The 27943-nt window shown below is 40.0% G+C and overlaps 1 protein-coding gene across 2 annotated transcripts in view; it reads left to right on the top strand.

The window, feature by feature from the left end:
• The window catches only part of LOC122656691 (protein FRIGIDA-like), a 44475-nt gene extending 23008 nt beyond the window's left edge, over positions 1-21467 (top strand). Inside the window, exons 2-4 of one of the 2 annotated variants that reach the window (XM_043851302.1) lie at positions 20113-20285; positions 20380-20724; positions 20893-21467. In XM_043851302.1, the coding sequence (XP_043707237.1) occupies positions 20113-20285; positions 20380-20724; positions 20893-21279 (905 nt within the window). In that variant the 3' untranslated portion in view covers positions 21280-21467. Of the gene's footprint in view, positions 1-20112; positions 20286-20379 lie in introns of both variants that reach the window. The other variant, XM_043851301.1, reaches the window with a different exon arrangement.
• Positions 21468-27943: the final 6476 nt, after the last annotated feature.

The raw sequence follows: 27943 nt of genomic DNA, 5'->3' as shown, positions 1-27943 counted from the left end.
AACATTGAAACGACCGGCTAGGATGTATGGTGCGGAATGTTGGGCAGTCAACCTCTAAGTCCAGATCCTTCTAGCAGATTTGAGATTCGATTCTCTTTGATGTTATAGCTAAGCTTGCTGTCTCCCCTGTTCGTTGTGCTGACATTCCTAGAAATATGTTGATTATTGATGCTTGGGGTCTCCCCCTTTCTCTTTTCCAATCCCTTGCCTTCACTCTCTCCTTGTTGGGTATGTTCCTTTATGTTGTATTGCTTGTTCTTCTCTCCCCTTGCTCCGTGAAGGCTGTTTTTCTCTTCTTTGGTAATGAATATTTTCTACCCAAAAAAAAAAAAAAAAAAAAAAAAAGAAGCAGCAGGATATAGATAAATTCAATGTAGCTGAGATGAGGATGTTGAGATGGATGTGTGGCAAACTTAGGAAGGATAGAGTAAGGAATTATCATATTAGTGCTGACTGTTTTGTTGTAGCTCCGATACTTAATAAGCTACAGGAAAGTTGTTTGAGGTGGCATGGCCATGTTCAACGAAGGCTTTTGGATGGAGTATGGAGGAGTGATTTGATTCAGATTGAAGGAGCTAAAAGAGCAAGGTCAGACCTAAAATAACTCTGGTGGCAGTGGTGAGGAAAGACATGCATTGCTTAGGACTTGTATCAAGTGTGTCCTCGAACAGAGTTGATTAGAGGGTAAAGATCCATGTAACCGACCCCATTTAGTTGGGATAAGGCTGAGTTGTTATTAGATACAACTTAGATTTTAGTTATTTTATTTCCTTTTATATTAAGTGGCTTGCTGTACAAAGTTCCTCCATGCCTGAGACTCTTTCTTTTAGCCTTTCCTATTTCGTGTTAGTGTTACAAACACTCTATATATTTGTAAGAGCCTTCAGTGCTCACCCACGATTTAGATGAATGAAGAAAGTTTGATTGTTTAGCCATGGATGCTGTGAGATGCAGTGGGAGGTGAGATACCTCATGAGTTAGTGAGAGACTGACCAAGGCCATAGGTCAGAGGCCTTGGTTGTACCCCCCCTTCTTCTTCCCCCTTTCTCTTCCTCAAGTTGCTATTTTATAGACCTGCAACCTGTGCTACTGTGAGAGGTACCGAGACACCCCCGTGTGTTATTTGAGTTGCTGTTGATCCCCTAAAGTATGATCCATCGATTTCTCCAAGAAGCTGATGTTAGAAGGTTCCAAAACTCCCTGTGGCGCTCTGGTTTTGGAGTTCTGTGGCAGTATTCTTCTGGCCAGGATATATCACAATCTGGCCATCAACTTCAGGCCTTCTTCTGGTATTCTGTTGTCCATCTACCAGCCCCTCTTTGACAGTGATTTCAGGCCTATTCATTAGCTAGAAATCCTGAGTCTGTAAGTTTATAAAACTGCACCTCAGTTTCTATTTTTGATCAAGAGTCATTACTCCCAATCCAGCCATCATCTGTGGCTGAGATTCTAAAGTATTATTGAGCATCATTGACCCTCCAATCGATAGGAGTTTGAGCCCCATCCATGGTGCCAATCGGTTGCTATTGCTAGTTGACCAATAGCTTCTGTAACTTTAGTTCTGGTCATCCGTTTTGAGAGATAATTTTAGGGCTTCTTATTGCAAACACTACCTACTGTTAGTGATAATATGAAGGTGTTCTGACCTAGGATTCTCAGGTTTCACTTAGTTTCTACTTTCTTGCAGCAAGCTGCCTTAGACAGTCAATCTTCTGTGGAGAACAATCTAGCCCTTGGATTGTGTCTACACTTTTTGTCCTTACACTATTGCCAATATCCTTACTGTTGTCCAAAGTTTGGGCCTGTTATAACCTCTACTGTTAGTGGTATAACCTGCTGTACTACAATACATTCGATCCTACCATTGGGTTGGGAATCTTTCTGTTTTGTGGTCATAGCCCTATCATGGAGATGTTTCTGTATTACTTATTCTAGTATATGGATATGAAGGTGAAGTTGCTAGGATGATTTACTATTTTAAACATATAAAATAATAAGCTAGGTATACATGATTTAATACAATGGTGAGGCATTGTCTCACCTTGGGTGGAAAGTGGCTATCCAAACAGAAATGGATGCCTTGCTGTCTAGACAAACATGGACCCTCGTGGATTTTCCTCTAGGTAAGGATCTTGTTTGGTGTCGCTAGGTATGCACCATTAAATACAATCTAAATGGCACAGTGGAACGGCTAAAGGCTCGTTAGGTTGCAAAGGGTTATACTGACCCACGACATGGAATATTTTGAGACCTTCTCGCCTGTTGCTCGTCTAAATTTGGTTCGTGTGCTTGTCTTGTTGTGAATTTAGATTGGTAGTGTAGTCCTAGATTGGTAGGAGACCAACTAGGAGCCAGTACACCCGGATCTAATATGAACTGGTAGTTCGATTGGGGCAGAATGTGATTTTAGGTCAAAGTTAGGGTTAGGGTTTGAGGTGTTGGTTATGCTAGGCAGGTGTGGGGGAATCTATTAGTGTAGGTTATGTTAAGTTTTGATGGAGGAATGTATGCTGGAATGAATTGGCAGCAAGTTAGGTTTAGGGTTTTGAAAGGTGGAAGATGATGGAATCTAGGGTTTATAATAACAGGAAATCAAGTGGTTGAATGGGCTTAATATTTAGGTGGAGTATGGGTAGGGTGGAGGGGAATATATGTCGATGGCACAGTGGAACGACTAAAGGCTCCTTAGGTTGCAAAGGGTTATACTTACCCACGACGTGGATTATTTTGAGACCGTCTCGCCTGTTGCTCTTCTAAATTTGGTTCGTGTGCTTATCTTGTTGTAAATTTAGACTGGTAATGTAGTCCTAGATTGGTAGGAGACCAACTAGGAGCCAGTACACCTGGATCTAATATGAACTGCTAGTTCGATTGGAGCAGAATGTGATTTTTGGTCAAAGTTAGGGTTAGGGTTTGAGGTGTTGGTTATGCTAGGCAGGTATGGGGGAATCTATTAGTGAAGGTTACGTTAAGTTCTGATGGAGGAATGTGTGCTGGAATGAATTGGCAGCAATTTTAGGTTTAGGGTTTTGAAAGGTGGAAGATGATGGAACTAGGGTTTATAATAGCAAGAAATCAAGTGGTTGAAAGGGCTTAATATTTAGCTGGAGTGTGGGTAGGATGGAGGGGAATTTATGCTGAAAGTTACAATTAAATCAGATGGTTAAATCTGGAGTTATGGTGGTTTCCTAGTAGAGATAGGAGAGAGGGGTAAAAGTATAATTTCAGACAATCGGCTGAGTGGATGGTGATGAAATTTGGATCGAGTCTCTTTTAGGGTTTGAGGAAGATTTGATCAAAATTTTAGCAGGTTCTAACGGTTAGATTTGGCTGGGCAGAATTCTCGTGAAAATCACCTTGCATGTGACCTTTTAGAAGTGAAGAAGAATAGTTGCAGGTTTTCAGTTTTAGACTTACTTGTGGATGAAGAACAGATTGGATTAGACTTGGTGTGATGTTGTAGACTTGAATAGTGCTTGATGATGTTGAATCACTCTTGAAATCAGAACTTGAATGTAGAACTTGAATGTAACAGCAATAGAGAAAACAAATAACAAATTCGAACCACTCGGGCTTCACACCGCAAGGTGTCGATTGGATCAAACATCAATCCCACCAGCCTTGGTCAAGCACAAGACAAATCTTCAATGGAGAAGAAGAGTAGAGAAGCCAAAGCTTTTTCATTAATCAAATTCGTGTTCAATGTTTTGCCCCCTTACAACCTTATATAAAAACTCAAAAATAGACGTCTACACTAAAAAGGAAAGGCCTAACCCAATCCTTAACCTATTAGGTAACTTAAACTGACTAGGAAAGTGAAATAGACTCAAAATAGAGTCATAATCCAGCCCAACTAAACAATTAAAAGAAAACTACTAAAATTTCTTAAATTGAACCATTGGTTCAAACCAGCTTTGGACCGATTTAAAAACATGAAAATAAAACTAAGTATAGGACTAGAACATCTAATCCCGTATGCAACCTAATTATCCATATTTTAGGCCCATAAAGGGGGCCTATTACATAGAAAACCCATGGGATCAAAGGCCCAACATGTATATAACCCAACCCTAGGCTTATTCCTAATAAAAGAAGCCCAGTTTGGTGATAAATCTGTATCAACTGGCCTTTATATCAGTTGGATATCAAGAATGTGTTCTTATATGGTGATTTTCATGAGGAGGTTTATATGGAGCAACATCCAGGGTATGCTGCAAGAATTCACACAGAGTTTGTTAGCTACACAAGGCAATTTATGGGTTGAAATAGTCACATAGAGCCTGGTTTGACAAGTTCAACTCTACTGTTACTCGGTGTGGTTCTCACAACGTTATTCTGATCATTCTTTATTTGTTCGAAATCGAGGTTCTAGAGTGGTTGTATTGGTTGTTTATGTCAATGACATTATTATATTTGGGGATGATGCTACACGGATTACAAAGGTGAAAGCTCATCTACATTAGCATTTTCAGATGAAAGACTTGGGTAACCTGAGATATTTTCTTGGTATTGAAGTGCTACAAAGTATGAAAGGGATTAGTTTCACAGAGAAAATATGTGTTAGATCTCTTGTTTGAGACTGGTATGCTTGTTTCTAAGTCAGTTGATACTCCTATGGATCCACACTAGAAGTTTGGGACACATGATGATGAAGAATTTGGTGACAAGTACCAGTACAGGAGGTTTATTGGGAAACTTATTTACCTTACTGTTACCAGACCTGATATTTCTTTTGCTGTTGAAGTTATTAGTCAATTCATGTAGTTGCCCAAGAAGACTTAGTGGGAGGCAGAATATCAAATTAATGTAGGACAGATTTGAAAGCTTCAAACAATCCCAAAACATGATCTTAAACCAGGGATATAGGACACACTTATGGGATATTCAGGTTGTAGTAAGGCTGAGGGATTATGGGTATGAAGCAGAATAGAAGAAAACCAGAATATTAGCAGCTTAGGGGTTGGGACAGAACGGGGATATATGGATGCGGGTCTGAAATAAAGGTATAGTTTTAATAACAGATTTTTCTATGCAATCAGCAGATTAAAATATTCCTACCGATTTCATAAATAGGGCAGAAAATTGCAGGAATTGATCTCAGGGGCAGGTTGAGGGAGAAGGGGAGATAACAGCAGATCCAATGGTCTAATGAACCAGAGAATTGGATCGAGTGGTCCTCTCACAGGGGGTGAAGTTCGACCAAAGGGGAAAGCAAAGTGATGATGGGATTTAGCTGTGGGGATATAGGTTATGGAATTAAAAAGTAAGGTCAGAATTATAAACTAACCAGAATTTGAGGTCTGAACTTGCAACAGTGAAGATTGATTGTTGAAGACAATCTTCTATCAGCTTTAGAGCAGTGTAGGGATGAAGAACATAAGTTGATATCAGCCTCCCGGGCTTCCCACCGCAAAAAGTCGACTGGATTGAACACTAGCCTCTTCCTCCTTCGATCACACGCTAAGGAATCTCCATGGGAGAGCAAGCAGACATGCAAACAGCAGCAAAGGTCGAGGTAAAAATCATGGGCTATCATGCTCCCATGGGTTGCTTTATAGAATAATAGAAAGGAGCAGCATGGGTCCAAAATTAGAAGGTCCCCCTGTGCTTGGAGTACAAGGCACAATCGGTTTCTAAACTGATGTGAACTAACTGTTGAAAATAGAAATTCAAAGTAACTAACATCAACTAGATCAACTGGACTGGACACTACTTAAATTGAACCAACCGGTTCATACAAGGACATAAGGAATTAAAATAAAACAAAACAACCCAACCAAGGCAAAATCGTGGCTGCTAGGCAGCAGCCTTCTTTCTTGAATACACCTTCAGATCTGCATCACAAATATTAAGGTATCTGAAGGGAGCCCAAGGAAGGGGCTCGTTTATCGACCTATCACCATGTTGATCAAGTTGCCATCTACATTTTCAGTAATCTTATGTTTCATGAAAGAACCAAGCATATTGACGTTGATTGTCATTTTGTGAGGAATGCGGTTAAAAAGAAATGATTGGAACACACCCTTGTAGTACGTTATCTCTATTTGCCTATTGTCTTAATACACTATTGTACCTCTGTATTGCATTACCTCTTCTTGCTTATTGTTTTATTACACTATTGTACTCCTTTGTATAGTGTGATTTACTGTGTAGTAGTTTGGTTTATCCCGCCCTGTCTTGTTTTTAGTTGAATCTTGTGTATTCTGCCTTGTTTATCTCACTTTGTTTTGATTTATCACTTTTTGTTTTGACGGGATCGCCTGTATAATGTATATAATGTATTAAGTAACCTCTTGGCACTGCACTCTATTAACTATGCTTTTCATATTACATCTATATATTATATAGTATTTATCCTATATTGGTGCGTTAGGTAGGCAGCCGACACTATATTCTATCCAACCAATCCCTTTTGCATGGATTCTAATATTTTTTTTATTATCCCTTATTTCTTCTTATATCATGTCCTTTAATACTAATCTTGTTCGTAAGCATAGGATTAGATTTGCATCTTGGAACATCGAATCTTTGATGAGTAAGAGTATGGAGCTGATAGATGTTATGCGAAGGAGGAGGTTTAATGTTGCATGCATTCAAGAAACAAGATGGAAGGGTCACAAAGCCAAGGCGTTAGATGATTTCAAGCTACGGTACTTGGGAGACAAAAGCGGGAGGGGTGGAGTGGGCATAGTGGTGGACAGAGACCTTAGGAACGAAGTAGTGGATGTCAAAAGATTTGGAGATAGGATCCTATCTATCAAGTTGGTATTAGAGAACGAGGTTATCAACATAGTTGGCGCAAACATGCCCCAAAGGATTAGATGAGTGTTAAAATACAATTTTGGGAATACATGGATGGATTAGTGCAAGGTTTTTGTAAGGGAGAGAAAATTATTATCGGAGGTGACCTTAACGGATATGTGGGCGGAGATCGTAGAGGCTATGAAGAGGTTCACAGAGGATACAGAATTGGGGAGAGGAATGAAGAGGGGATCTCAGTGTTAGACTTTGCGATAGCGTTTAACCTGTGCATTGCAAATACCTTTTTTAAAAAGAGAGAAGAACATTTAGTTACCTAAAAGAGTGGGGCAACATGCAAGCTAAATAGATTTCTTCCTAACAAGAAGGTCTAACAGACTATGTAAGGATTGTAAGGTTACACCCGGAAAGAGCTTAATCGCTCAACATGGACTGGTGGTCTTGGATATGTACCTTGGTATGAGGCAACATAAGAAGGCGGAAAAGGTTTGCCCTAAGATAATACGGGGACGACTACAAGGAGTTCTCTTAGGATCATTTACCGATAAAGTGGCTCTACAAGGAAATGAGATTTTGAGTGAGATACCAATGAGATGTGGACTGAGATGACAACTTGTATTAAGAAGGTTGCTAAAGAGGTCCTAGGGATTTCAAAGGGTAAGCGTCTGGCCCCTAGAGAGATTTGGTGGTGGAATGATGAGGTCCAAGTAGCCATTAAGACTAAGAAAGATCGTTTTAAGACTTGGCAAAGGACTAATGAGGCAGAGGATAAAGTGAGCTATTATGCGTCTAGAAAAGAAGCTCGAAAGATTGTGGGGAAAGCAAGAGCGAAGAAATATGATGACCTTTATGAAAAACTTAATACAAAAGAAGGGGAAAATGCGATTTATCGGATAGCTAATATAAGAGAAAGGAAGAGCAGAGATTTGGACCATGTTAGATGCATTAAGAGCGAGGATGGTAGAATACTAATACGGGATGAGGACATTATGGAGAGATGGGGTGAATATTTTTACAATCTATTAAATGGAGCTACCTTGATTGATAGGATGGATTCGAAAGTGGAAAGGAATAGTCTTGAAGCCAACACACGTCATGGACATCTACAACGAGTTGGCAAGGCCGAAGTTAAAGAGGCCCTATGAAAGATAAAGGTAGGAAAAACACCGGGATCGGATGAGATCCCAATTGAAGTGTGGAAGAGCTTAGGAGTACGGGGGTATTTTGGCTAACCAAGTTGTTTAACAAGATTTTGAGTACAAAGAAAATGCCAGATGATTGGAGGAGAAGAACTGTAGTTCCGATTTATAAGAATAAAGTAATATCCAGAATTGCAATAACTATAGAGACATAAAACTAATGAGTCATACCATGAAACTATGGGAAAAAATCATTGAAGCCTACCTAAGAAGAGAAACTGATATATTGGAGAACCAATTTGGTTTTATGCCAGGGAGATCCACGATAGAAGCTATTTACCTTCTAAGGAGGCCTATGGAAATTTTTAGAACTTACAAAACGAATCTCCATATGATCTTTATCGACTTAGACAAGGCTTATGACAGAGTCCAGAGAGCTCAATTAGCACATCCTAGGGAAGAGAAAGAGCTCAAGTAACTATGTGGATATAATTAAGGATATGTATGAGGGCGTGGTAACAAGTGTCAAAACTGCAGAGGGCCAAAGTAGTGAATTCTCGATTACAATTGGGTTACACCAAGGATCAGTTCTAAGCCCTTATTTGTTTGCACTCATCATGGATGATCTAAGTAGGCACATCCAAGATGAGGTTCCTTGGTGTATGCTATTCGCTGATGATATTGTTTTGAGAGATGAGACAGTGGAAGGGATTAATGCGAAGCTGGAGTTATGGAGATCAAGCTTGGAATCAAGAGGTTTTAAGTTAAGCAGAACAAAGACAGAATATATGATGTGTAACTTCAGTCAAACCAGGAGAGGTGATGAAGTGGTGAAACTTGAGGAGCGAGAGCTACCACAAACTAAATGCTTTAGAACCTGGGTCAACGTTTAACAAAGAGGGTGATATAGAGGATGATGTTTTCCACAGAATTAAAGTAGGATGGATGAAGTGGAGAGGTGCATCGGGAGTGTTATGTAACAAACGTATGGATGTTAAGCTTAAGGGGAAATTCTACAGGATAGTAATAAGACCAGCCATCACATATGGGGCAGAATGTTGGGCAGTTAAGAAGAGTAATATAGATAAATGGGTGTAGCGGAGATGATGATGTTGAGGATGTGCGGCAAGACCAGGAGAGATGGAATAAGAAATGATTTTATTAGAACCGAGTTGGTAGTTGCACCAATCCAGGACAAACTCCGTGAGATCCGCTTGAGGTGGTATGGTCATTTATAGTTGTCAAGGCGTCGCCTAGACGTCTAGGCGGATCTCTAGGGGCCTAAGCGACTGCCGCCTTACACTGGTTTAATTGGTATCGGATCAGGTTCTGGCACTAATTTGAGCACCTTGGTCGCGTAGGCAACGCCTTGTCACCTAAGCGCTTAGGCACCCCTCCAACTTCTTAGGTCGCCTTGCCGCCTTGACAACTATGGTCATGTACAACGGAGACCCATGGATGCACCAGTAAGGAGTGACCAGATTCAGTTTGACAGAGCTAAAAGAGGTAGGGGCAAGCCTAAAATGCCTCTATTGGAGAAGTGGTAAGAAAGGATATGCATGTGGTAGGGCTCGATCCTAGTGTGACCGTGGATAGAGTTGTTTGGAGGATAAAGACCCATATAGACGACCCCTTATAGGGGGATGTTCCTGGGATGCGGCTTTGACTACTGCTTTGACTTCTTCCTTTACTTATTTTCCTTTTTACCTCCTTTTACTTCTATTAACTTCTTTTTACTTCTCTTTTTTCTTCTATTGTCATTGCCTTTATTAGATCCATGTAGCTGACCCCATTTAGTTGGGATAAGGTTATGGTTGTTGTTGATTGAAACACAATTTATTTCTTATGCTAATCAGCTAGGTGACATGTTTACAAAGCCTCCTTTTAGTCCTCCTTTCCAGAAAGGCTGCTTTGAGTTGGGCATGGATGATTTATATGCTCTAACTTGAGGGGGAGTGTTAAGATAGGTATCACAGAGCATAATACTAAAACTCGTTTCGTCTCGGTCGAGATTTCGAGTATCTCGGTCGAGTCGAAACGAAATGCAACATTGAATTGAAAAATGCAATATTTCGAATATTTCGGAAATTTCGGTCATCTCGTTTCGGAAATCTCGGTAATTTCGGTCATCTCATTTCGGAAATTTCATAAATCTCGGTCATTTTTTGCATTTTACACCCACAAAAAAATAACATATTTCGATGACTAAATTTCGGTATATCCGAAATTTCGGTCAGACCGAAACACCGAAACGAAACGAGATTTAGTACTATGTCACAGAGGTAATAATGTCTTGTGATACATTAGTTGGTTAGTGGTTAGTCACAGAGGTAATAATGTCTTGGAATACCAAAGCTCCCAAAGGGGAAAGAAACACAACTACAGAAAGCAACCCTATTCCTCAAACAAGGGAGGGGAGAGGGCTGAGAAAAGGGTGAGGGAAGACCCCGGGACACAACAATATGCCTATTCCTTGGGGATTTGGAACATACGAAGGAGACAAATGCAAGCTTGGCTTTAATATCAAAAGAAATGGCGTCCCAAATCTGCCTAAGCGACAAGAGTTGGTGGTCGATTTCCTGATATTACGCTCCATCCAAATATGATAACAACCCATAAGGACAACTTTCCAATAGTATCACAAGTAGAAGAACCGGCAAAAGTCATCTCCATCCACAATTTTTCCCTTGTAAAGGGGAGAACTCTTGTCCTACAGGGCCAGCATTTAGCAAGGATGCCTTCCCAAATGAATAAGGAGATGAGGCCAACTTTCCAATAGTATCACAACTTCACAAGTAGAAGAACCGGCAAAAGTCATCTTCATCCACAATTATTGCCTTGTAAAGGGGAGAACTCTTCTCCTACAGGGCCAGCATTTAGCAAGGATGCCTTCCCAAATAATAAGGAGATGAGGCAGGCGAAGAAAAGATGATCAATATCTTCTACATTGTTTTTGCAGAGGCAGCACGAAGGAGAGACCTAAACCTGTCTGTGACGAAGAAAGGACTGTGTAGGAAGCCAGTTAGAGAAGACTCGTTAGGCTGTGAAAGAATGCTAAGGGATATGATGCTTGAACCAAATGAGCTTTCTCCAAAGGGGTTGAGGGCCTCTATAGCACGAATGAGGTTCTAGGTTGGTTTAGAACTAAATGGACCAGAAGAGGTAGAGGACCAAATAACTAGGTCATCCCTCCCTGAGGGTCTTCTATGAATGAAAGGAAAAGCATCCCACACATTGTTAAGCATTGGGTGAAGAGTGGCTGGGGGGTCCCAGTCATTTTCAATAATAATATCAACAACCAAAGATTGTCTATTCAGGCCGCAGTTGTAGATAGCTCTTGGAGAGACCAAGTGAAGAAGAATTCCCAAGGGGTGCCAGTTGTCCAGCCAAAGATAAGTAGAGTTGCCATAACCAATCTGAGAACTAATAGCTCCCAAGGCAATAGGCCTAAGAGCAAGGATCTTACGACAAACCCATGAGGCATCTAAAGGGTCTGAGACTGTCCAAATGAAATCATTGTGAAGAGGACCTAATTGAATCCAGTCAACCCAAATACTACGACTTTTAGAAGCAATCTTCCAAATCAGTTTATGATACCAGCTTAATTTACATTTTTTATACGACGAATCCATAAACCTTCCTCTTCTTTAGGGAAGGCAAACGAAGGCCCAACTAGTGGGATGGAAAAATCTAGAAGATTCTTTACCAAAAGAAGCAATAAGGGATTCCAAAGATTTGATAGTGGAGGATGGAAGACTGAATATGTTTGACCAATAGATGTATAAGGAATGCAACACTGATTTGACAAGAACTAATCGACCAACATAAGGGAGAAGCTTTCCTTTCCAAAGTTGAAGCCTTTTCCTCATAATATCCAGCATGGGGGAGCAGTGATGCACAATATACCTAGCTGGAATCAGAGGCAGGCCCAAATATTTAACTGGAAATTGGCCAAGAGAAAACCTAAACATAGTAATCAGAGAAGCTTTCTCAAGCTCAGTAACCTCTGCAAGGAATAATAGCGACTTTGTGGGGTTGATCCGAAGGCCTGAAAGATCTCCAAAGTGTTGCAGGCAAGCCATGATATTCTCAAAAAAACTAATGGAAGCCTTGGAAAAGATCATAAGATCACCAGCAAAGGCAAGATGGTTTAGCTTGAGAGCGTTGCACTTGGAGAGAGGAGCGATAAGCTGCTGATCTGTATGAGTTTGAATGCTTCTTGAGAGAACTTCCAGAGCCAAAGTGAAGATATAAGAGGAAAGAGGGCAGCCCTGACGAATTCTCATTAATGAGGGAAAATACCCACCTAGGCTTCCATTTTTACTAACCTTGAGGATTTGGGAGAAGAAATAAACTGAAGAATCCAATGGATGAACACCTGAGGGAAGCCCATCTTGTTTAAAACTTTATCAATGAAATCCCATCTCAAAGAATCAAAGGCCTTGTGAATGTCAATCTTCATGAGGGCAGTAGGGGAGTGAGATTTCTGTCGAATCCTCTCACAATCTCATTTCATAGGAGAATGTTGTCAGAAATGCTACGACCAGGAATAAAAGCTGATTGGTTCTCACAGACAAGGAAATCCACAACAACCTTTAATCTATCAAGGATCTTAGCAATGAATTTGTAGAGCAGGTTGCGAAGAGCTATTGGCCTAAAGTCTCCTATATTTGATGCACGCTCTTTCTTGGGGAATAAGGTAGAGGAAAGTATGGTTGATTCCTTTGATTTGATTGGGATTGAAGAAAAAAACTCTTGACAGCCTTTATGAGGTCCTCCTTGATGATGTCCCAAGAAGCTAGGAAAAACCCAAGCTAAAGCCATCAGGATTGGAGCTCTATTGGCCTTGAGAGAGCGGATGGCAGCTACAATTTCGTCTTCAGATGGAATGGCCTGGAGAGAGAACTGAAGCTCTGTAGGAATTGATTTATTCAACAGATTGTTTGGGATTAGGCCCGAGTCCCCCTGAGAGCCACTGAACAGGTTCTTAAAGTAACCAACTGCTAAATCCTTTATGTCCTTGACCCGATGAACAGAAGAACCATCTGTATTTGCAAGTTGTAGAATAGAGTTCATATTGGTTCTAGACTTTATAGAACAATGAAACTAAGCCTTGTTGGAGTCAGCTAATTCCAGCCATTTGATCCTAGACTTCTGCCTTAAAAAACTTTCCTCTTGGAATAACTAAGATGAGAGCTTAGAGGAGGTAACTTTTTCTTCTTCTGCTAGGAGGGTATTGAGGAAATCAGTTCGAACTTGAGCCTGTATAGTAGAAAGCTTGCCTCTACAATCAATAACCCGCTGAGAGATATTACCAAAAGAGATAGTATTCCAATCTTTGAGAGCCAATTTAACAGTTGTTTAAAAAGTAGGGTGGGAACAAGGTTTAAAGTATCAGTATCAAGTATCGTATTGGTCGGGTGATTTTAAGAGACGTATCGTATCGGAGATACATATCGAACACTACAGATACGCATAGAAATGGTCAAGATACACATGGAAATACACTTTTGGAGCAAAAAACAATATAAATAAGCAATATATAACAAGTATCATGCATGAACATTAATATGGAGAATAATGTATAACCAAACAAGTGCATTAAATTGAAATTGTTATAAAAGATGAGGTTACTTACATGTTGTAATCTCGTCTATAGCCATGAAGAGTATTGGGTGATGCAAAGGATGATGTTGTAGCATTCCTTGATTCGTTTTTAGTCCAAAAATGTGAAAAACCAAGATTAAATGCAAGATTTTAGACTCTTGGTTAGGAGGTTTTCCTTCAGTTTTCCATTAGAATAGGAGTTGTATGGAGTCTGTGAGTGAAAAGGGTTTTTTTTTTATGGAATGTATCGATGGTATTAGTATGTATTGAGCCATATCGATACGTATTAAACCACCCACAGAACTCTTTACCAGACGTATCGATGGTGTCGATATGTATCGGTCGTATCATATTGTATCGGCTTGTATTGACTGACACATTTCGATACAATTCGAGAATCCATTTAAAAAAAAAAAAAGAGACGTATCGGTATGTATCGTATCGGTACCGACCGATATCGATAATTATCGGTTGATACGATACGTACCGATAGTTTAAACCTTGGGAGTACCATGCAACCATGCTATATCTCTCGTATCGCCTCCCTTGCCTCTTCACCTATTGCCTCCGACGTCACCTTCCCTGTCAGCCATTATCTCACCTCTTTGCTGTTGCATAAAGAAAAAGGAGCCATTATTAAATGAGAAACATCCGACTGATACCACTAAAACAACTGTGTAGAAGTACTTATTGTTTTCCCCTAATCCTCGTATTTTTTTCATAATTAAAAATATTTTTCAGAATTTTCTTTCAATAAAATATTGACCTAATACAAGAAAACCAAATATGGTACAGCATTTGAAGTCTTATATGCGCTTCAAATGCTATACCATAAATCTCCTCTATTTTTCTAAACAAAACAGAATATTTTCCTTATTTTTCCTTTTTTTTTTTGTTTTGAAAATTTTAATTATTTTTCATAATTCTGGAAATTAAAAATAATTATTTACCTGTTGAATATAATATCCGACACCGTGAGGCTGTAGATCGGCCAACGGTGATTAACATATACATAATTGAGCCCCATCCAGTTTATATTGTCCCTAATTTTTTTCCCAGTAAGCAGCAATTGATCTCTTCGACCTGATGTGGCAACCCCCCGTAGTGTATCCCAATAGTATTGAGTGGTGATGTGGCAAAAAAAATAAGATTCTAGGCTTTTCCCCCTTCTCCATGTCGAAACCCATAAAACAGACGGAAGTGAAGTCGAAATTTCAAAATGAACTCGTGAGATTTGGTCTTTTATATATGGGTTTGTGTCATTTCGGCGAGATGGTACAAACAGTACCGAAATCTCAGTTGTTTCGGTTGAAACATTGCAAGTCCAATGTTTCATATATAGTTTCGTCTTGAGCAGATTGAGATCTCATCAAGTCTTTGAACTATGTTTACATGGTCATCAAGCCTCTGTACTGGTGCATTAGGCCCTCCCTTAGAATTTTGATGCCTTCAGAAATAGCTTCATACATGCCTGGTTGAGATATAACGACAATCTCTTCTTTCTTCATATTTAATATCAAATAACAACCTAATGCTTTCATACCAAGCTGATGCAAGACAGATTTGAATAATCTTAACTCCTAATAATATGCCCAAATTGAACGTGACTTCAGAAATGAGTCCAAAAAGACCTAATATCTATACAACAACAATTGTAGAAATTTCTCACATCCTATAGTAGCTGGTTCATATTGGGTATTTAAACAAAGGAAGAAAAAACCACGGGTAAGAGTTAAATCTAACTGGATCGTCTCTAACTCTCGTGTAGCTTGCACAAGTGGTTGGACGTGCTCCGTGGTCCGTATCCTAGCATGATCAAAGTGGGTCTCCTCCGTGAATCGAACCAGCTCCTGTATCTCCTCTGCCTGGTGATACTCCTCTTGAAGTCTTGCATATTTATCACCGTCACCACCATCATCGCCGTCGCGGCCATCATCATCGTCGTCGTCATCTCCATCACCTCCATGAGTAGACGGTGACGATATGGGAGTCTGACCACCTGAGGAAGTGGACCAGTCGGGGTCCTCCTCCTCCTCATCCCTACAACGTGTGGGTTTGAACGGTCGGGGTGTATGTGAGTGTATCCTACCCTTTGTAGCCATGTACTAATCCACATCAACACCCATCTCACTGGCTATATGTGGGTTAGGCTTACCCCCAGCTTGATCAATCACCGGCTCACCTCTATCCCACCCACTCCACCAAGGGATCCTCATCATTTGACTCGAACTGGAAAATGTTGGGGAGCTCGATCTAGGGCATCGTTCTCCATACCCATGCGTATGTGCTGCATCTTCAAACTCATGTTTTAGTGCACATAGACCAAGTCAGCTAGATGTTGGGAACCTAATCAGTTGCGCCACTTTGAGTGGATGAGCAAAAACACACTCCAGTTTTGCTTACAACTGGAGGTGGAACATGTTTGGGATAGGACCTTGATTGCTTTCCTCAAAATTTCTGCCGAACCTCCATACAACACCCACCATTCAGCTGCATTACAACAAGAACACATGTAATTTGAATTTCACAAGTTTAAATACATATGTAAGTTAGAGAATATACTACTTGATTGCTTACCAAAACTCTTCGATCTATCCCTGAAACTTCTAATCTATATCCATTTGGAAAATTGTATATGTTAGGAACCCATTTTGAGTATTACTTATTATATTCATACAGAACTACACAACTCACCTCATTGTTACAAACAACCTGTTGGTCTTTATTTGGATCCAACTTTGCAACCACTATCTTTACTGCTTCTATATAAGATCCGAATTTATACCAGGTCTATGGCTATATTGATACTTGGAGTTTAGGTAGTATGCTGAAAATTGACATGTAGATATTGTCAATGTATTACATATTCTATGAATAATAAAATGTAATGTGAAGGTCATAAAGCCTTTGACTCTCTAAAATAGGATTATATTGTCAAGGTCATGAATATGATGGGGTTCCCTCCAATGTTCATTAACTGGGTTTACCGCTGAATCTCTATTCCTCATTTCTCGATGCTGGTCAACGGTAGCCCGGTTGTGTTCTTCTATTCCACTGTTGGAATCAGGCAAGGCTGCCCCTTGTCCCTTTGAATTTTTACCCTTGCTTTGGAAGTGCTTTCAAGAGAGATCCAATGCAAAACTGATCAGCGGCTTATTACCCCTATGTCCAAATGCAAGCATCTCAAGATCACCCACCTTGCCTTTGCTGATGATCTCATGATATTCTCCAAAGCCGACTTGGGCTCTATTGAGACTCTACTATGGGCTGCCTATCTCTATTTGAAAGTATGTCAGCCTCAAGATTAACCCTCATAAATCCCTTCTGTTTGTGGCTGGTATTGCTGAGCAGAATAAGCTCCTTTTACAAGAGAAAACTGGGTTTCTTCTAGGGCAGCTTCCTGTGAGATACTTGGGTCTCCCCCTTATCTCTACCAGGCTCTCGGTTCACCACTGCACCCCAATCCTCGAGCTCCTTTGCAAGAAGCTCCAGCTTTGGAAATGAAAACTTCTCTCCTATGCCGGCCACCTAGAACTGATCCGATCAGTCATGCAATCCTCCTACATCTATTAGTCCGGCACCTTTGCTCTTTCCCATTCCATCATCAAGGCTATTGAAGCTCTCATGTGTGGTTATCTCTGGAAAGATATTAAATCATCTAGATTCCTCCGCCCTATCAGTTGGTCCTTAGTTTGCCTGCCCAAGAAAGAAGGGGGTCTTCGGTTAAAAAGAATCAAAGAAGTCAACATGGCTGGGATTCTTAAACTCATCTGGAAAATTGCAGCCAAGCATAACAGTATCTGGGTTGATTGGATTATATGGGGCTCCTTCAAAGAGATTCAATTTGGTCCGTTTCCAGCTCTCCGGATGCTTCTTGGGTCTGGAAAAACATTCTCAATTGTAGAAACTTAGCCCTTGGGGCTGTTACTACCAAGATTGCTGGTGGATCCTCCATCAGAGTTTGGCTTGATCATTGGCATCCCTTGAGCATCCTCCTTCCCTCAGTGAGCTCAAGAAATATTTATGGTGCTGGTCTTCATAGACTTTCCTCAGTTGCTGACATCATCTCATCCAGATCTTGGGCCCCTCCTTCCCGTCAGCTTGCATTTATTTTGAATTCTCTCCCTCCTTTGATCAGAAGGGCAACGAGATCTGGAGACTTGGTTTCTTGGACTCCATCAGCTTCAGGTATTTTCAGCTCCAAATCAGCTTGGAATCTTATAAGATCTAAAGGTCCTTCTACTGCTTGGTTCAAGGCTGTTTGGTCCAAAGGGCATATTCCAAGTCTTAGCTTTTGTGTTTGGTGTACTCTTACAAACTGTCTCCCAACTCTGTCTCTCCAGCTTGCTGCCTCTGTTGGAATGGCTCAGAAACTGTTGATCATCTATTCTTTGAATGCTCTTTTTCGGCTACTATTTGGTCTGGAATCCTCATCAAATGCTGGCCTAGAAGAAGGATTCTGCCTTTTCAGAGAGAGTGGAAGTGGATCATCCAATCTGTTGGGTGTAACTCGCAATGTGATAGAATTGGCTTGTTGGCTTTTGGGGCTACCATTTTGCATATTTGGGTGGAGTGCAACATTAAATGGACTACCAACTCTAGGTCGTTCAGACAGATTTGGGATTCCATCTCTTTGGATGTCAGCTCCAAATCCTTCTCCCCTTCCCCCCCTCCCCCTTGTGTGAACTCCCCAAGGAACAGGCTCATTGTTGCTTCCTGGGGTCTCCCTTCCCCCTAGGGGGTCGGTTGACCCTATGTATTGTTGGATGTTTTCTTCTCTCTCTTTTCTCCCCTTGAATTCTGGGAGCTTCTTGTTTTCTCTCTTTGGTAATGAATTTTTATTCACCCTCCCCCCAAAAAAAAATGTAATGTGAATTGGACAAATTACAAGTCTATGGCTATATTGTACTTTCTCATCATCACAACATCTATTAATGCTTTCTTGTGTAAGTAAGTATTGTCTACCATAGTAGGAATGTAGAATAGCATTGCCTAGGCGATCAAGCACCCCCTTGAGTTCCAAGGCTACACAAGTCACCTTATGTGCCAAGGCACTTGGACCCAAAACTTGATGATTGCCTCCCTCATGTTTCATATTTTAATCATTTTTCTTTCTATTCCTATATATTTCAATTATATGACTTCTATAATCTTACCTTTCTTCCAAAAGATAATCTCAATTATACCCTGGTGACAAATACCTAGAGTATAGGCTTTGAATATTACATATGGAGCTCGCCTTGGGTGGCAAGGTGTTGTCTAGGCGTCATCTTCAAGGTGGCTGGCTACTGCCATGGCTTGCCTTAGCAGACAACTGTTATCTTCTATATCATTCATTTAATAGAATACAATTATTAAATTATATAATTTTTATTATTAATTAATTTAGTCAACTAAAGCATCTGTATATCATTATATTATGTATTTTTAAGTAAAAAGAAGTCATTTTTATTGGTATTTGTAACCTTATTTTTTTGCCCTCTTAGTATAGTACACTTCTTTCAGTGAAGGTAAAATATTGTCATTTCACATGTGTACTCCAAATATGTGTGAGACAATGACAGCTCTTGAAAATGACTTTATGAGCATTTTTTTAAGCTATTTTGAAAACCCTTTTGATCCCTGACTTAAGGAATTTTTGGCAAGAAGATGAGGGGCAATCAAAAGATGGGTGCATGTTCTAAATACACCTATAGAGGGTGTCATTCAGACAGTCCCTATATATATAATCACATACCAGAATTAGAAAGAAAAAAATGCATTTTTTTTCTTACGTTTAAGAGTTTGACTTTAAACAATGGCATTGAATCCATGAGACTGTCAGCCTTACACAGCCCAAAACTCTAGCTTAACCAATTTTGGATAAAGAAAGGGCGTACCCAGTGCACGAGGCTCCTGCCACTGTGGGGTCTGGGGAGGGTTATAGTGTATGCAGCCTTACCCTCGCTTTGCAGAGACACTGTTTCCAGAGACTCCAACGCGTGACCACTTGGTCACAATGGAGCAACCTTATCGTTGCACCATGGAGCTTAACCAATTTTGGATATCAACCATGAATTGTCACCTGACTTTTTTTTGGGGTGTGAGGGGTGGGGATGGGGAAGAGTTCTTATCCAAGTCCTTCAAGGTATTATTATACTATCGTTGCACAATGAAGCTTATCATACCTGAGGTCATGTTGAAATTTCTTCCCAGTAAGGCCATTGAGTGGGAGGTGTCCTACGAAAAGGTACCCCTACGAAAAGGTATACCTTTTATATCACCTGTGCTTGCTGATGGAACTAAGTAGATTTTTTGACGAAGCTAAAGTTTGCATGAGCTTCGGTTTCAGGTTATTTCTTTGTCCTTGTTTGTTGTATTCAAGAATCCCTGTACAAATTGTATTAGCATTTGTTAATATTATTGACTTCTTATGAACATGATTCAATTGATGATAGAATACTTGATGCCATCTACCACATGAATGTCTCTAACATGGGCTGACAATAACATATCCCTCGACTGTTACCACAAGATTTGGAGTGTGGCCAAACCAAATTCTACTCTGTTCAATTTAACTGAAGTGTCTTAGTTTTTTAAGTTCATCTCAAACTTCCCATACTCACAGATATGATTCATGGATTGGTGAAGAACAAAATGCATATTGAAGCTATTGATGTTGCTTGTACTTTTCGGGTTGAGGAAAAATTCCCTCAAGAAATTCTTGCATCATTTTTACGTGAATCCAAAGAAGTCTGGAAAAGAACAAGGAGAGAAGCACAAGGTGCTCCTGCACCACTGGTATCTCTCTCTCTCTCTCTCTCTCATACACACACACACTCAAACATATCGGGTTGTAATTTGGATCTGACAATGCTGTCACTTTCTGCCACAGAAAGAAGCAAATGAAAAGCTGCTTGCTGCTCTGAAATCCTTAATTAAGTGTTTGGAGGATCACAAGATGGATCCTATGAAGATTCTTGCTGGATGGCATATCAATGACAAAATAACCAACTTGGAGAAAGAGATTGCAGATCTAGAAAGGAAAATAGATGAAAAAGCAAATTTGAAGAGGAAAGCTGGCATAATTGAGTCTTCAAAAAAGATGAGAACCCAAGAAGTGAGACATCCTTGGCCTACCACAAATGTTTCGCCTCAGGGACCTCCTGCAATCTTGGTGTCACAAGATCGGAGGACTTTTGGTCTCATTGGAGGCAACAACTCAAATGATGGGTTTTCTGGTAACAAACTTTACACCGGTGGATTCCCTGGAGTGCTCACTGGATACTCAGGTATCTCATCAATGGCTAGTGCTGTAGTACAAGATGCAACTGAAAACGTTCTGAGCACTATAGCTGGCATTGGCAGTGGGGTTTCAACTGTAGCAGCAGCTGGGACGTCAAGAGGAAGTGGTGGTTTTCGGTCCACTAGCCCATTATCTGGAATTCGTGGTGCTTTACTTGGGGGAGATGGGGTTGGGCAAATAACAGCTAAGGGTGTTGGGCCGTGTGGATGGTATGGGGATGGAACTTTCAATAATGGTTCTGTTGAGAACAGTTCAAATGATACAGCATCCAGGAGGAAAGGCATGTTTGGGTTGCAGCCATCTCTGGAACAAGGCTTTGTGGGTCTGCCGACAACACCATACCTCTCTGTTGTGAAGCAAAGTTCAGGATCAAATCTTTATAGATTTGCAGATGCAGTTTTGGAAGGTGATTCCTATTACGGTGGTGGCTCTTGCACTACCAATCCTTCTTCTTCCATGCATGTTCCTCAACCATCTTTCCCGCAATGAATGGACAACAATTCCCATCTCTGGCATGTTTGTTGGAATTTCTACGCTCTCTCTCCTCTATATGTTGGTAGGAGTTGCAAGGACTTGGAAATCTGATGCTTTGTTGGAGTCTACATTCTCTCACGTGTTTGTTTTCAGCGCTAATTGTTGCATGAAGTCTGCTACAGTTAATGATCAAATGGCTATCTATAGAACAAATGACTTGCTGGAGATCCTAGTGCATCAGATCATCCCAGCCATCTTTCCTTTTCTTGGGGCAAACAAAAAAAAAAAATTATATCTACCCCTGGGCTATTTGGGGGAGTAGCAATATATTTTTTCTGATTACTTGTCACCAAATAATCAAAGCGGAAATTGACTTTGGGTGTTAATGTGGTTTTCCTACGGCTGCCTACTTGTTAGAGGTATTTTTCTGGCTGAGCTGTGGACTAGCGGTTGGTTGCAAAGAATGTAAAATTAAAATGGGTTAAATACGCATACCCCCTAAAATGCACCCAATATTCCTTATACCCCCTAAGGTTTTGATAAGTCCACACGCACCCCTTGAAAATTTCACGTACCACCCCTACTTTATCTCCCTAAAGTCATTTACGTCCACACCAGGCATTAAATGTTAAAAAATGATCAAACTACCCTTTCTTCTTTCTTTTCTAAAGATCTAATTGTTCTGACCTATTTGCTAAAATTTGCAAAGACCAAAATGCCTCAACTTCCCCAAATCATCTTCTTTTACAATGTAGATACCCAATATTACGACCACCACCACCACCATCGTGAAGCCCCATCTCCAGCTAGTGGTTTTGATTGTTTTGTGACCATCCAAACAAGTCATCCAATAGTCACACCCAGTCATTTAGATGCCTATTAAGAAACGATATTGAATCTTAATTTTAAAAATAAATAAAAATTCCAATAATAAGATATATGGGATCTGAAAATATACCTCTATGGAGAATATGTGGATCACACGTGGATAGTACCTATGAGACGCACCGCTCTAATATGCAAGAGGGCGCATATATAAAATAATGAGAGTCACCACCTAGATAGGGGCTTAGGACCCAAGAATGTGTCTCTCTTTTTCAGGAGAGATAAACTAATTAACTCAAATGGAAAAGACACTAATAAGCATTTAGATATCTAAATAGGTGTCAAGTTATAGGTTGTGAAGGTGTTAGACACCCAACTTGCCCAACCCTAGGGTCGGTCTCCTTCTATTTGAACCTAGTGTTTCTTAAAGTCTATCGGCTAAACCTAAGTCTAATTCACTGAACCTAAAGCTAGGTAAACCAGGTATATGTGTATGAAATCCTAAACCAAGTGCCTATGTTGTACTAGGCTAGGTTAAAGTAAGATGCACTAATTAATTAGAAGCTTCCCCTAAAGGTTAGAACGTTATGAGGTCCTATGTTAGACTAGTTGGGGAATGTTAATCTAAGTCCTAGATAATGAGTTAATAGTTTTAAGTGAATTATGGATCCTAATTACTCTAGTTATAATTACCCTAAACTAAACCTAGTTTATGTGTTGATGGATTATGTCCCCTATTAAGCTAATGAAATGGTGAGTTTTACATGAAAGAAGGAAACAATATTAGTTCCTAGTTCAGTAGCTAGTGATATGTATAGTATAAGAGTACACAAAAAGAAAGTTGTGCCACCGACACATTCCTTTAAAGCTTAAAAAGGAAAGTCTACAAGATTGTTGTCTGACCTGTTATGATGTATGAGGCAGAATGTTGGACAGTTAAGAAGTGCCATATAGGGAAGCTATGTGTTGCAGAGATGAAGATGTTAAGATGGATGTGCAACAAAACTAAGAAGGATAAAGTGAGAAATGAACGTATTAGAGTTAATGTGGGAGTTGCTCCGCTCAGCGACAAGTTCCGAGAATGTCGTCTGAGGTGGTTTGACCATGTGCAACGGGAGCCTGGGGATGCCTTAGTAAGGATGAGTGATCTGGTTCTAATTGAAGGAACTAAAAGAGCTAGGGGCAGCCTAAAATGATCGTAGGTGAGGTTGTGAAGAATGACATGTATAGTCTGAGTCTTGTGCCAAGTATGACCTCAGATAGAACCTATTGGAGGGCAAAAATTCACGTCGTCGACACCATGTAGCTGAGATTTTACTGATTTCCTTGGCCATCATCTTTTCTCTTACTTTTATTTTTCATTTCTCACTTTTCTTATCTCATTTCTTCATTCCTCTTACTTTGCTTTCCCTTTGTGAGGAACTCAGTTTTCCCTACCTTTTTGTGAAAGGATCAATGTTGTCGATCCCATTTAGTTGGGATAAGGCTGAGTTGTTATGGTTGTTGTAAGAGTAAACAAAATCATTACACTAATCAACACATCTATCTAATTATGAATGTATATATACTAGTGATACACTATATTAGTTTGGGAAAAAGATTAAAGTTACTAAACTATGTTACACTACGTATGGAAAGACAAATGGACTGACCTACACCTGACGAATATACTACATAAACCAAGATATGGAATTACAAATTGATTGGACTCATTATGCTAATTGAAGGAGGGAATGGTAACCATCAAAATGAGATCAAGTGTTGTGGCAAGGTATACCACCTAGATTCAATTTGAACTAGCCACATATCAACGAATCATGGAAAGGTGGTCATTCTATTCTGATTGGTTGAATGGGTAAGGTAAATATGTAAGGGGAGAAAGAACACTATCAGACTGTGTGGCGTATGCTAGTGCTTCACTGTGTCTATCTCTCTACTCTTCTCCTATGAAATGACATATCTATCCCTTATTGTGGCAGGGGAGACAGAGATGCATTAACATACGCTACGCAGTTGGACAAAAAACTCAATATATCTAAGTGGATAAGATGTGGATATGAGGTTTATTTCTAACTGCCTAACCGGCACAATAGCCACTCCTCTTACCCAAGGCCAAGGCAATAGCCCATAAGTCACGGTCCACTCCATATCATCCTTGTCCGCCGATCCATGTACTCAATTCTATATCAATGTAATGGTACAAATTGGTGTAAAATTGTTAAAAAAAAAAAAAAAACAAAAGTGATACGTACAAGAAAACCTGAAGATAAAACAAAATAAAAGAGAAATAATTGGGAGAGGAAGATATGAGAGAGAAAGATAATAGGGGGAGATAAGAGAGAGGGATACGGGTTTTGGGACTTTACGGACGAAGCCGCCGGATGTCCTGGCACTATTAGGAGGCTGCCAATTCTCTTCTCAAGATAACTCTTAAGAAGTAATTTAAGGAATAATAATCTGCTAGTCTTTTCATTCATAATCACTATTAAATAGGGCTGAATAGTTGTTACATAACTTATAACTCTGACTCCTTCCACATCTAAATAATTAACCCACTAACACCGGTAGTTATCTTAACTAATTCACACTCAATACTAACTCACCCACAACTAGGGGTGTCCACTACTCCGGTTCTCTAGCGGTTCCAACTCTAAGGTGTCAAGACCAGATCCGGACCAATAAGCTCACCGGTTCTAAATCTGACATCCAGGACCATTAACTATTGGTTGGTCCGGTTCCGATTCCTAATCGGGTCCAAACATGCCCTTGTTGAGCAGTCAAATGTAAAGTATTTTTTCAATTGGAACGAGAAATCTCAAGCAAGCTAGAATCTTTCAAAAGCAATTCATTAACTACTGGTGTGTGTCCTCTATGTGCAACAGATATGAGAGGGGTAGAATACTAGAATTTGAGGGGCCAAGTGTCTTACTTAGTCTTGGGTCATGTTCTAATAGCAATTGGACAACAACTGTATAATAAAAGTCACTTTAATTGTATGTTAAAATAGCAAAGATCATCTTTTAACATTTTAAAACAGAAAAAATGGTGTATGACAAGTTCAAGTGTATGCATTTCTTGGTTCCTTAACGGTTCTAGAGACTAGACCAGATCCGGACCAATAACCTATCACTAAGACCAGATCCAAATCAATAAGTTATTGGGTGGGTCGGTTCCGGTTCCTAGCAGGACGATTTCGGTCCAAAATTGACACCCCTACCCACAAACAAATATAAAAATTAACAAATATAAAATAATAGTTAATATATATAAATAACCGTATTGTAACAAAAAGTGAGGGTAAAATCGTCCGATACAAATTGATACAGACTGATCCATATCAGTGTTGTATCGATATTGGTCGAGATCGATACCAATCTTTTACCATGCACTCCACTGTACCCAAGTTTCTAAAAACAATGAACAATGAATTTTATGGATGATGTATTTGGTTATTTTGTAATTATTTATAGGGCCAAGGGTGGGCACGCTAGTGGCCTGCACCAATGGGCGGGTAGCATGGGGAGGAGTAGGGTGGACCTTTCTAAGAGTTGTGCGAGAGAGACAGACGCAGTCTGGGCATCCAGGCGGTGTGCCCCGACTTTTCCCTTATTTATATGTCTTATTAAAGAATAATGTAGTATTTTATTATTATTGTTTTTTAAGTTCTAGCATTTTTTTTATTATTTTAATGTGAAAAGTATTAGAAATTTGGGAAAAAAGACTATCCCGGAGCATGTCCCTTTGCGCCCACATACACTGTTGCGGAATGACCACCCTACCCCATGAAAGGTGGAAATTCCACCCTTGTTGATGTTTCTACATGCGTTTCCATTGACCCTCGTGCTGGTGCAGGGGCCATTTTCCAAGATAGAAAACTCTTCCGCTAGAAATTTAGTGAAGGGGTCAATCTATTTGTAACCAACACGGTTATAATATATTATTGTAATGGGACTTATTTGCCACTCCACATCACTTACCAACTTAAAATCGTAGGGTGTTTTGGTAATTCCCTCCCTCCCTCTCTTTCTCCCTTTCTTCTCTGTCTTCGACCCACTCCCGTCCCCATCACCCTCCCTCCCTCCCTCCCTCCCTTCCTTATGGCTCCCAACACTCACCCAACCTTGCTGTTAAGTGTTACTTGCAACTTATCAGTTCATTCTATGTGACACAACTGATAACTTTAGATAATTTATCCCAATAAGAAGATAGCCATAATAAACCAGGATCTCCATAGGTCGTTCAAGAACACAAATAAGCAAATAATAGAGGATTAGAGAAAACCACTAACCTTGTTTCGAATTCATAGTGATGATAATCGCAGCGAAAAATAAAATACCAAGGTGTTTCCCTTTTATTCCCAACGGTCACTGGCTTGATGAGAATACCGCATGCAAAAGGGATGAAGAACACTGTATTTCTCCCTCTGTTTCCAGAATGCACTCCTTAACTCAGATTGAGAATAATGATTTCTGTTGGGCTAGAGGGGGGGGGGGAGACCTAGCTCTCTTTATATAGGATTTCCATATGGGTCTAACTCATCATAGTCCCATTAGGAACCAGCTTGCCCACACTAAGCCGGCCCACAACAGACTTCTAAAACAACTCAATAACCCCCTTTATTAGACCAATGAAATTAGCCTGGTTTTAAGATATTAAATATGAGTCCATAATAAAAGAATATTATTCATATTTAAAATAGAATTCTAACAATAACTCCTACCACTTGGAACAAGAGAAGTGGCATGGTGGTGACCATCTCCTGTTACCATGGTTCTGGTGGTTATCAAAAGCCAGCATGAGTCGGGAACGCTGAACCAATGAGGAGCAAACCAACAAAATTGTAAGGAAGCCTAAAATGATATAAGACCAAGCTTTTTGTTTTGGTAAGAATATAAGACCGAGCTTGAATGGGAACTAGAATATGTCGATTAACTGCTTCCAGTTTCGGGGATCTTTATCTACCCGTTTCGGGGATCTTTATCTACCCGGTTCATTTCCCCAAGTTCCTCTAATGGGGGGGGGGGGGGGAGACGAAAATGATCATTCTATCCTCAGCCCGAACACACTGCCCGAGTAGGATCCACCTCCCCCTATTAGAGGGACTTGGGGAAATGAACCGAACAGGAAATGGGGCGGATAATTTTCCCAGCTTCGGGCCGTGGAGATTTTATAATGAACATCCACAAAGTACATCACACTATCATAGATGTGCGAACAAAAAGTGCCCCGAATCGATTGTCAGTGGTATTGATTCTAAAATTCTCTCCAACCTCCTCATCCCACCTGATTGCTTATGTTGGTGATTGAATTAAAAATTTTCGTAGCACCCAGATCGGTACAAGAGACAAACTAGTCGCTTACAGTGCACTTGACAATAGAGGATCAATTGACCATAGCAGATAACGTAAATGATTATCATTTCTTAAGTGTTACATAAGAAATGAACAAAGCAGTGTGCTCCCAATGAAGGGCCTTCTCAAGCCAGGCCTGCTGTTGTAAATAATCATTCAAAACATACATATCACAATATGTAATTAAGGGGATAGATTACTTATCTTAATGTTCAAAAGCTGAAGTTGATGACGGCAATCTCAAGAACTATATAATGTGTCATAAATCTGAAAAATATGAAAAAATTAAAGGAATTGGTGGGGTTGAGTCGTGAGAAAAGTAACTCTCTTTAAGATTGTAGATGCCCCTTATGATGCAATCGGATCCTTCCAAATCAGTTTTTAAAATAAAACAACATTCCAAACATGAAGTTATCTAGTAACACTTCACTTACTAGGCTACTAAGGACACAAAGAATTGCACTCAATTGGATATAAACAATAAAAAAAACTAAAAAACTAAA

The sequence above is a fragment of the Telopea speciosissima genome, chromosome 3 (assembly GCF_018873765.1).
Source record: "Telopea speciosissima isolate NSW1024214 ecotype Mountain lineage chromosome 3, Tspe_v1, whole genome shotgun sequence".
Taxonomy (NCBI): Eukaryota; Viridiplantae; Streptophyta; class Magnoliopsida; order Proteales; family Proteaceae; genus Telopea; species Telopea speciosissima.
Note: the sequence above shows the minus strand (reverse complement) of the source record. Positions and strands in the feature narration are given on the sequence as shown.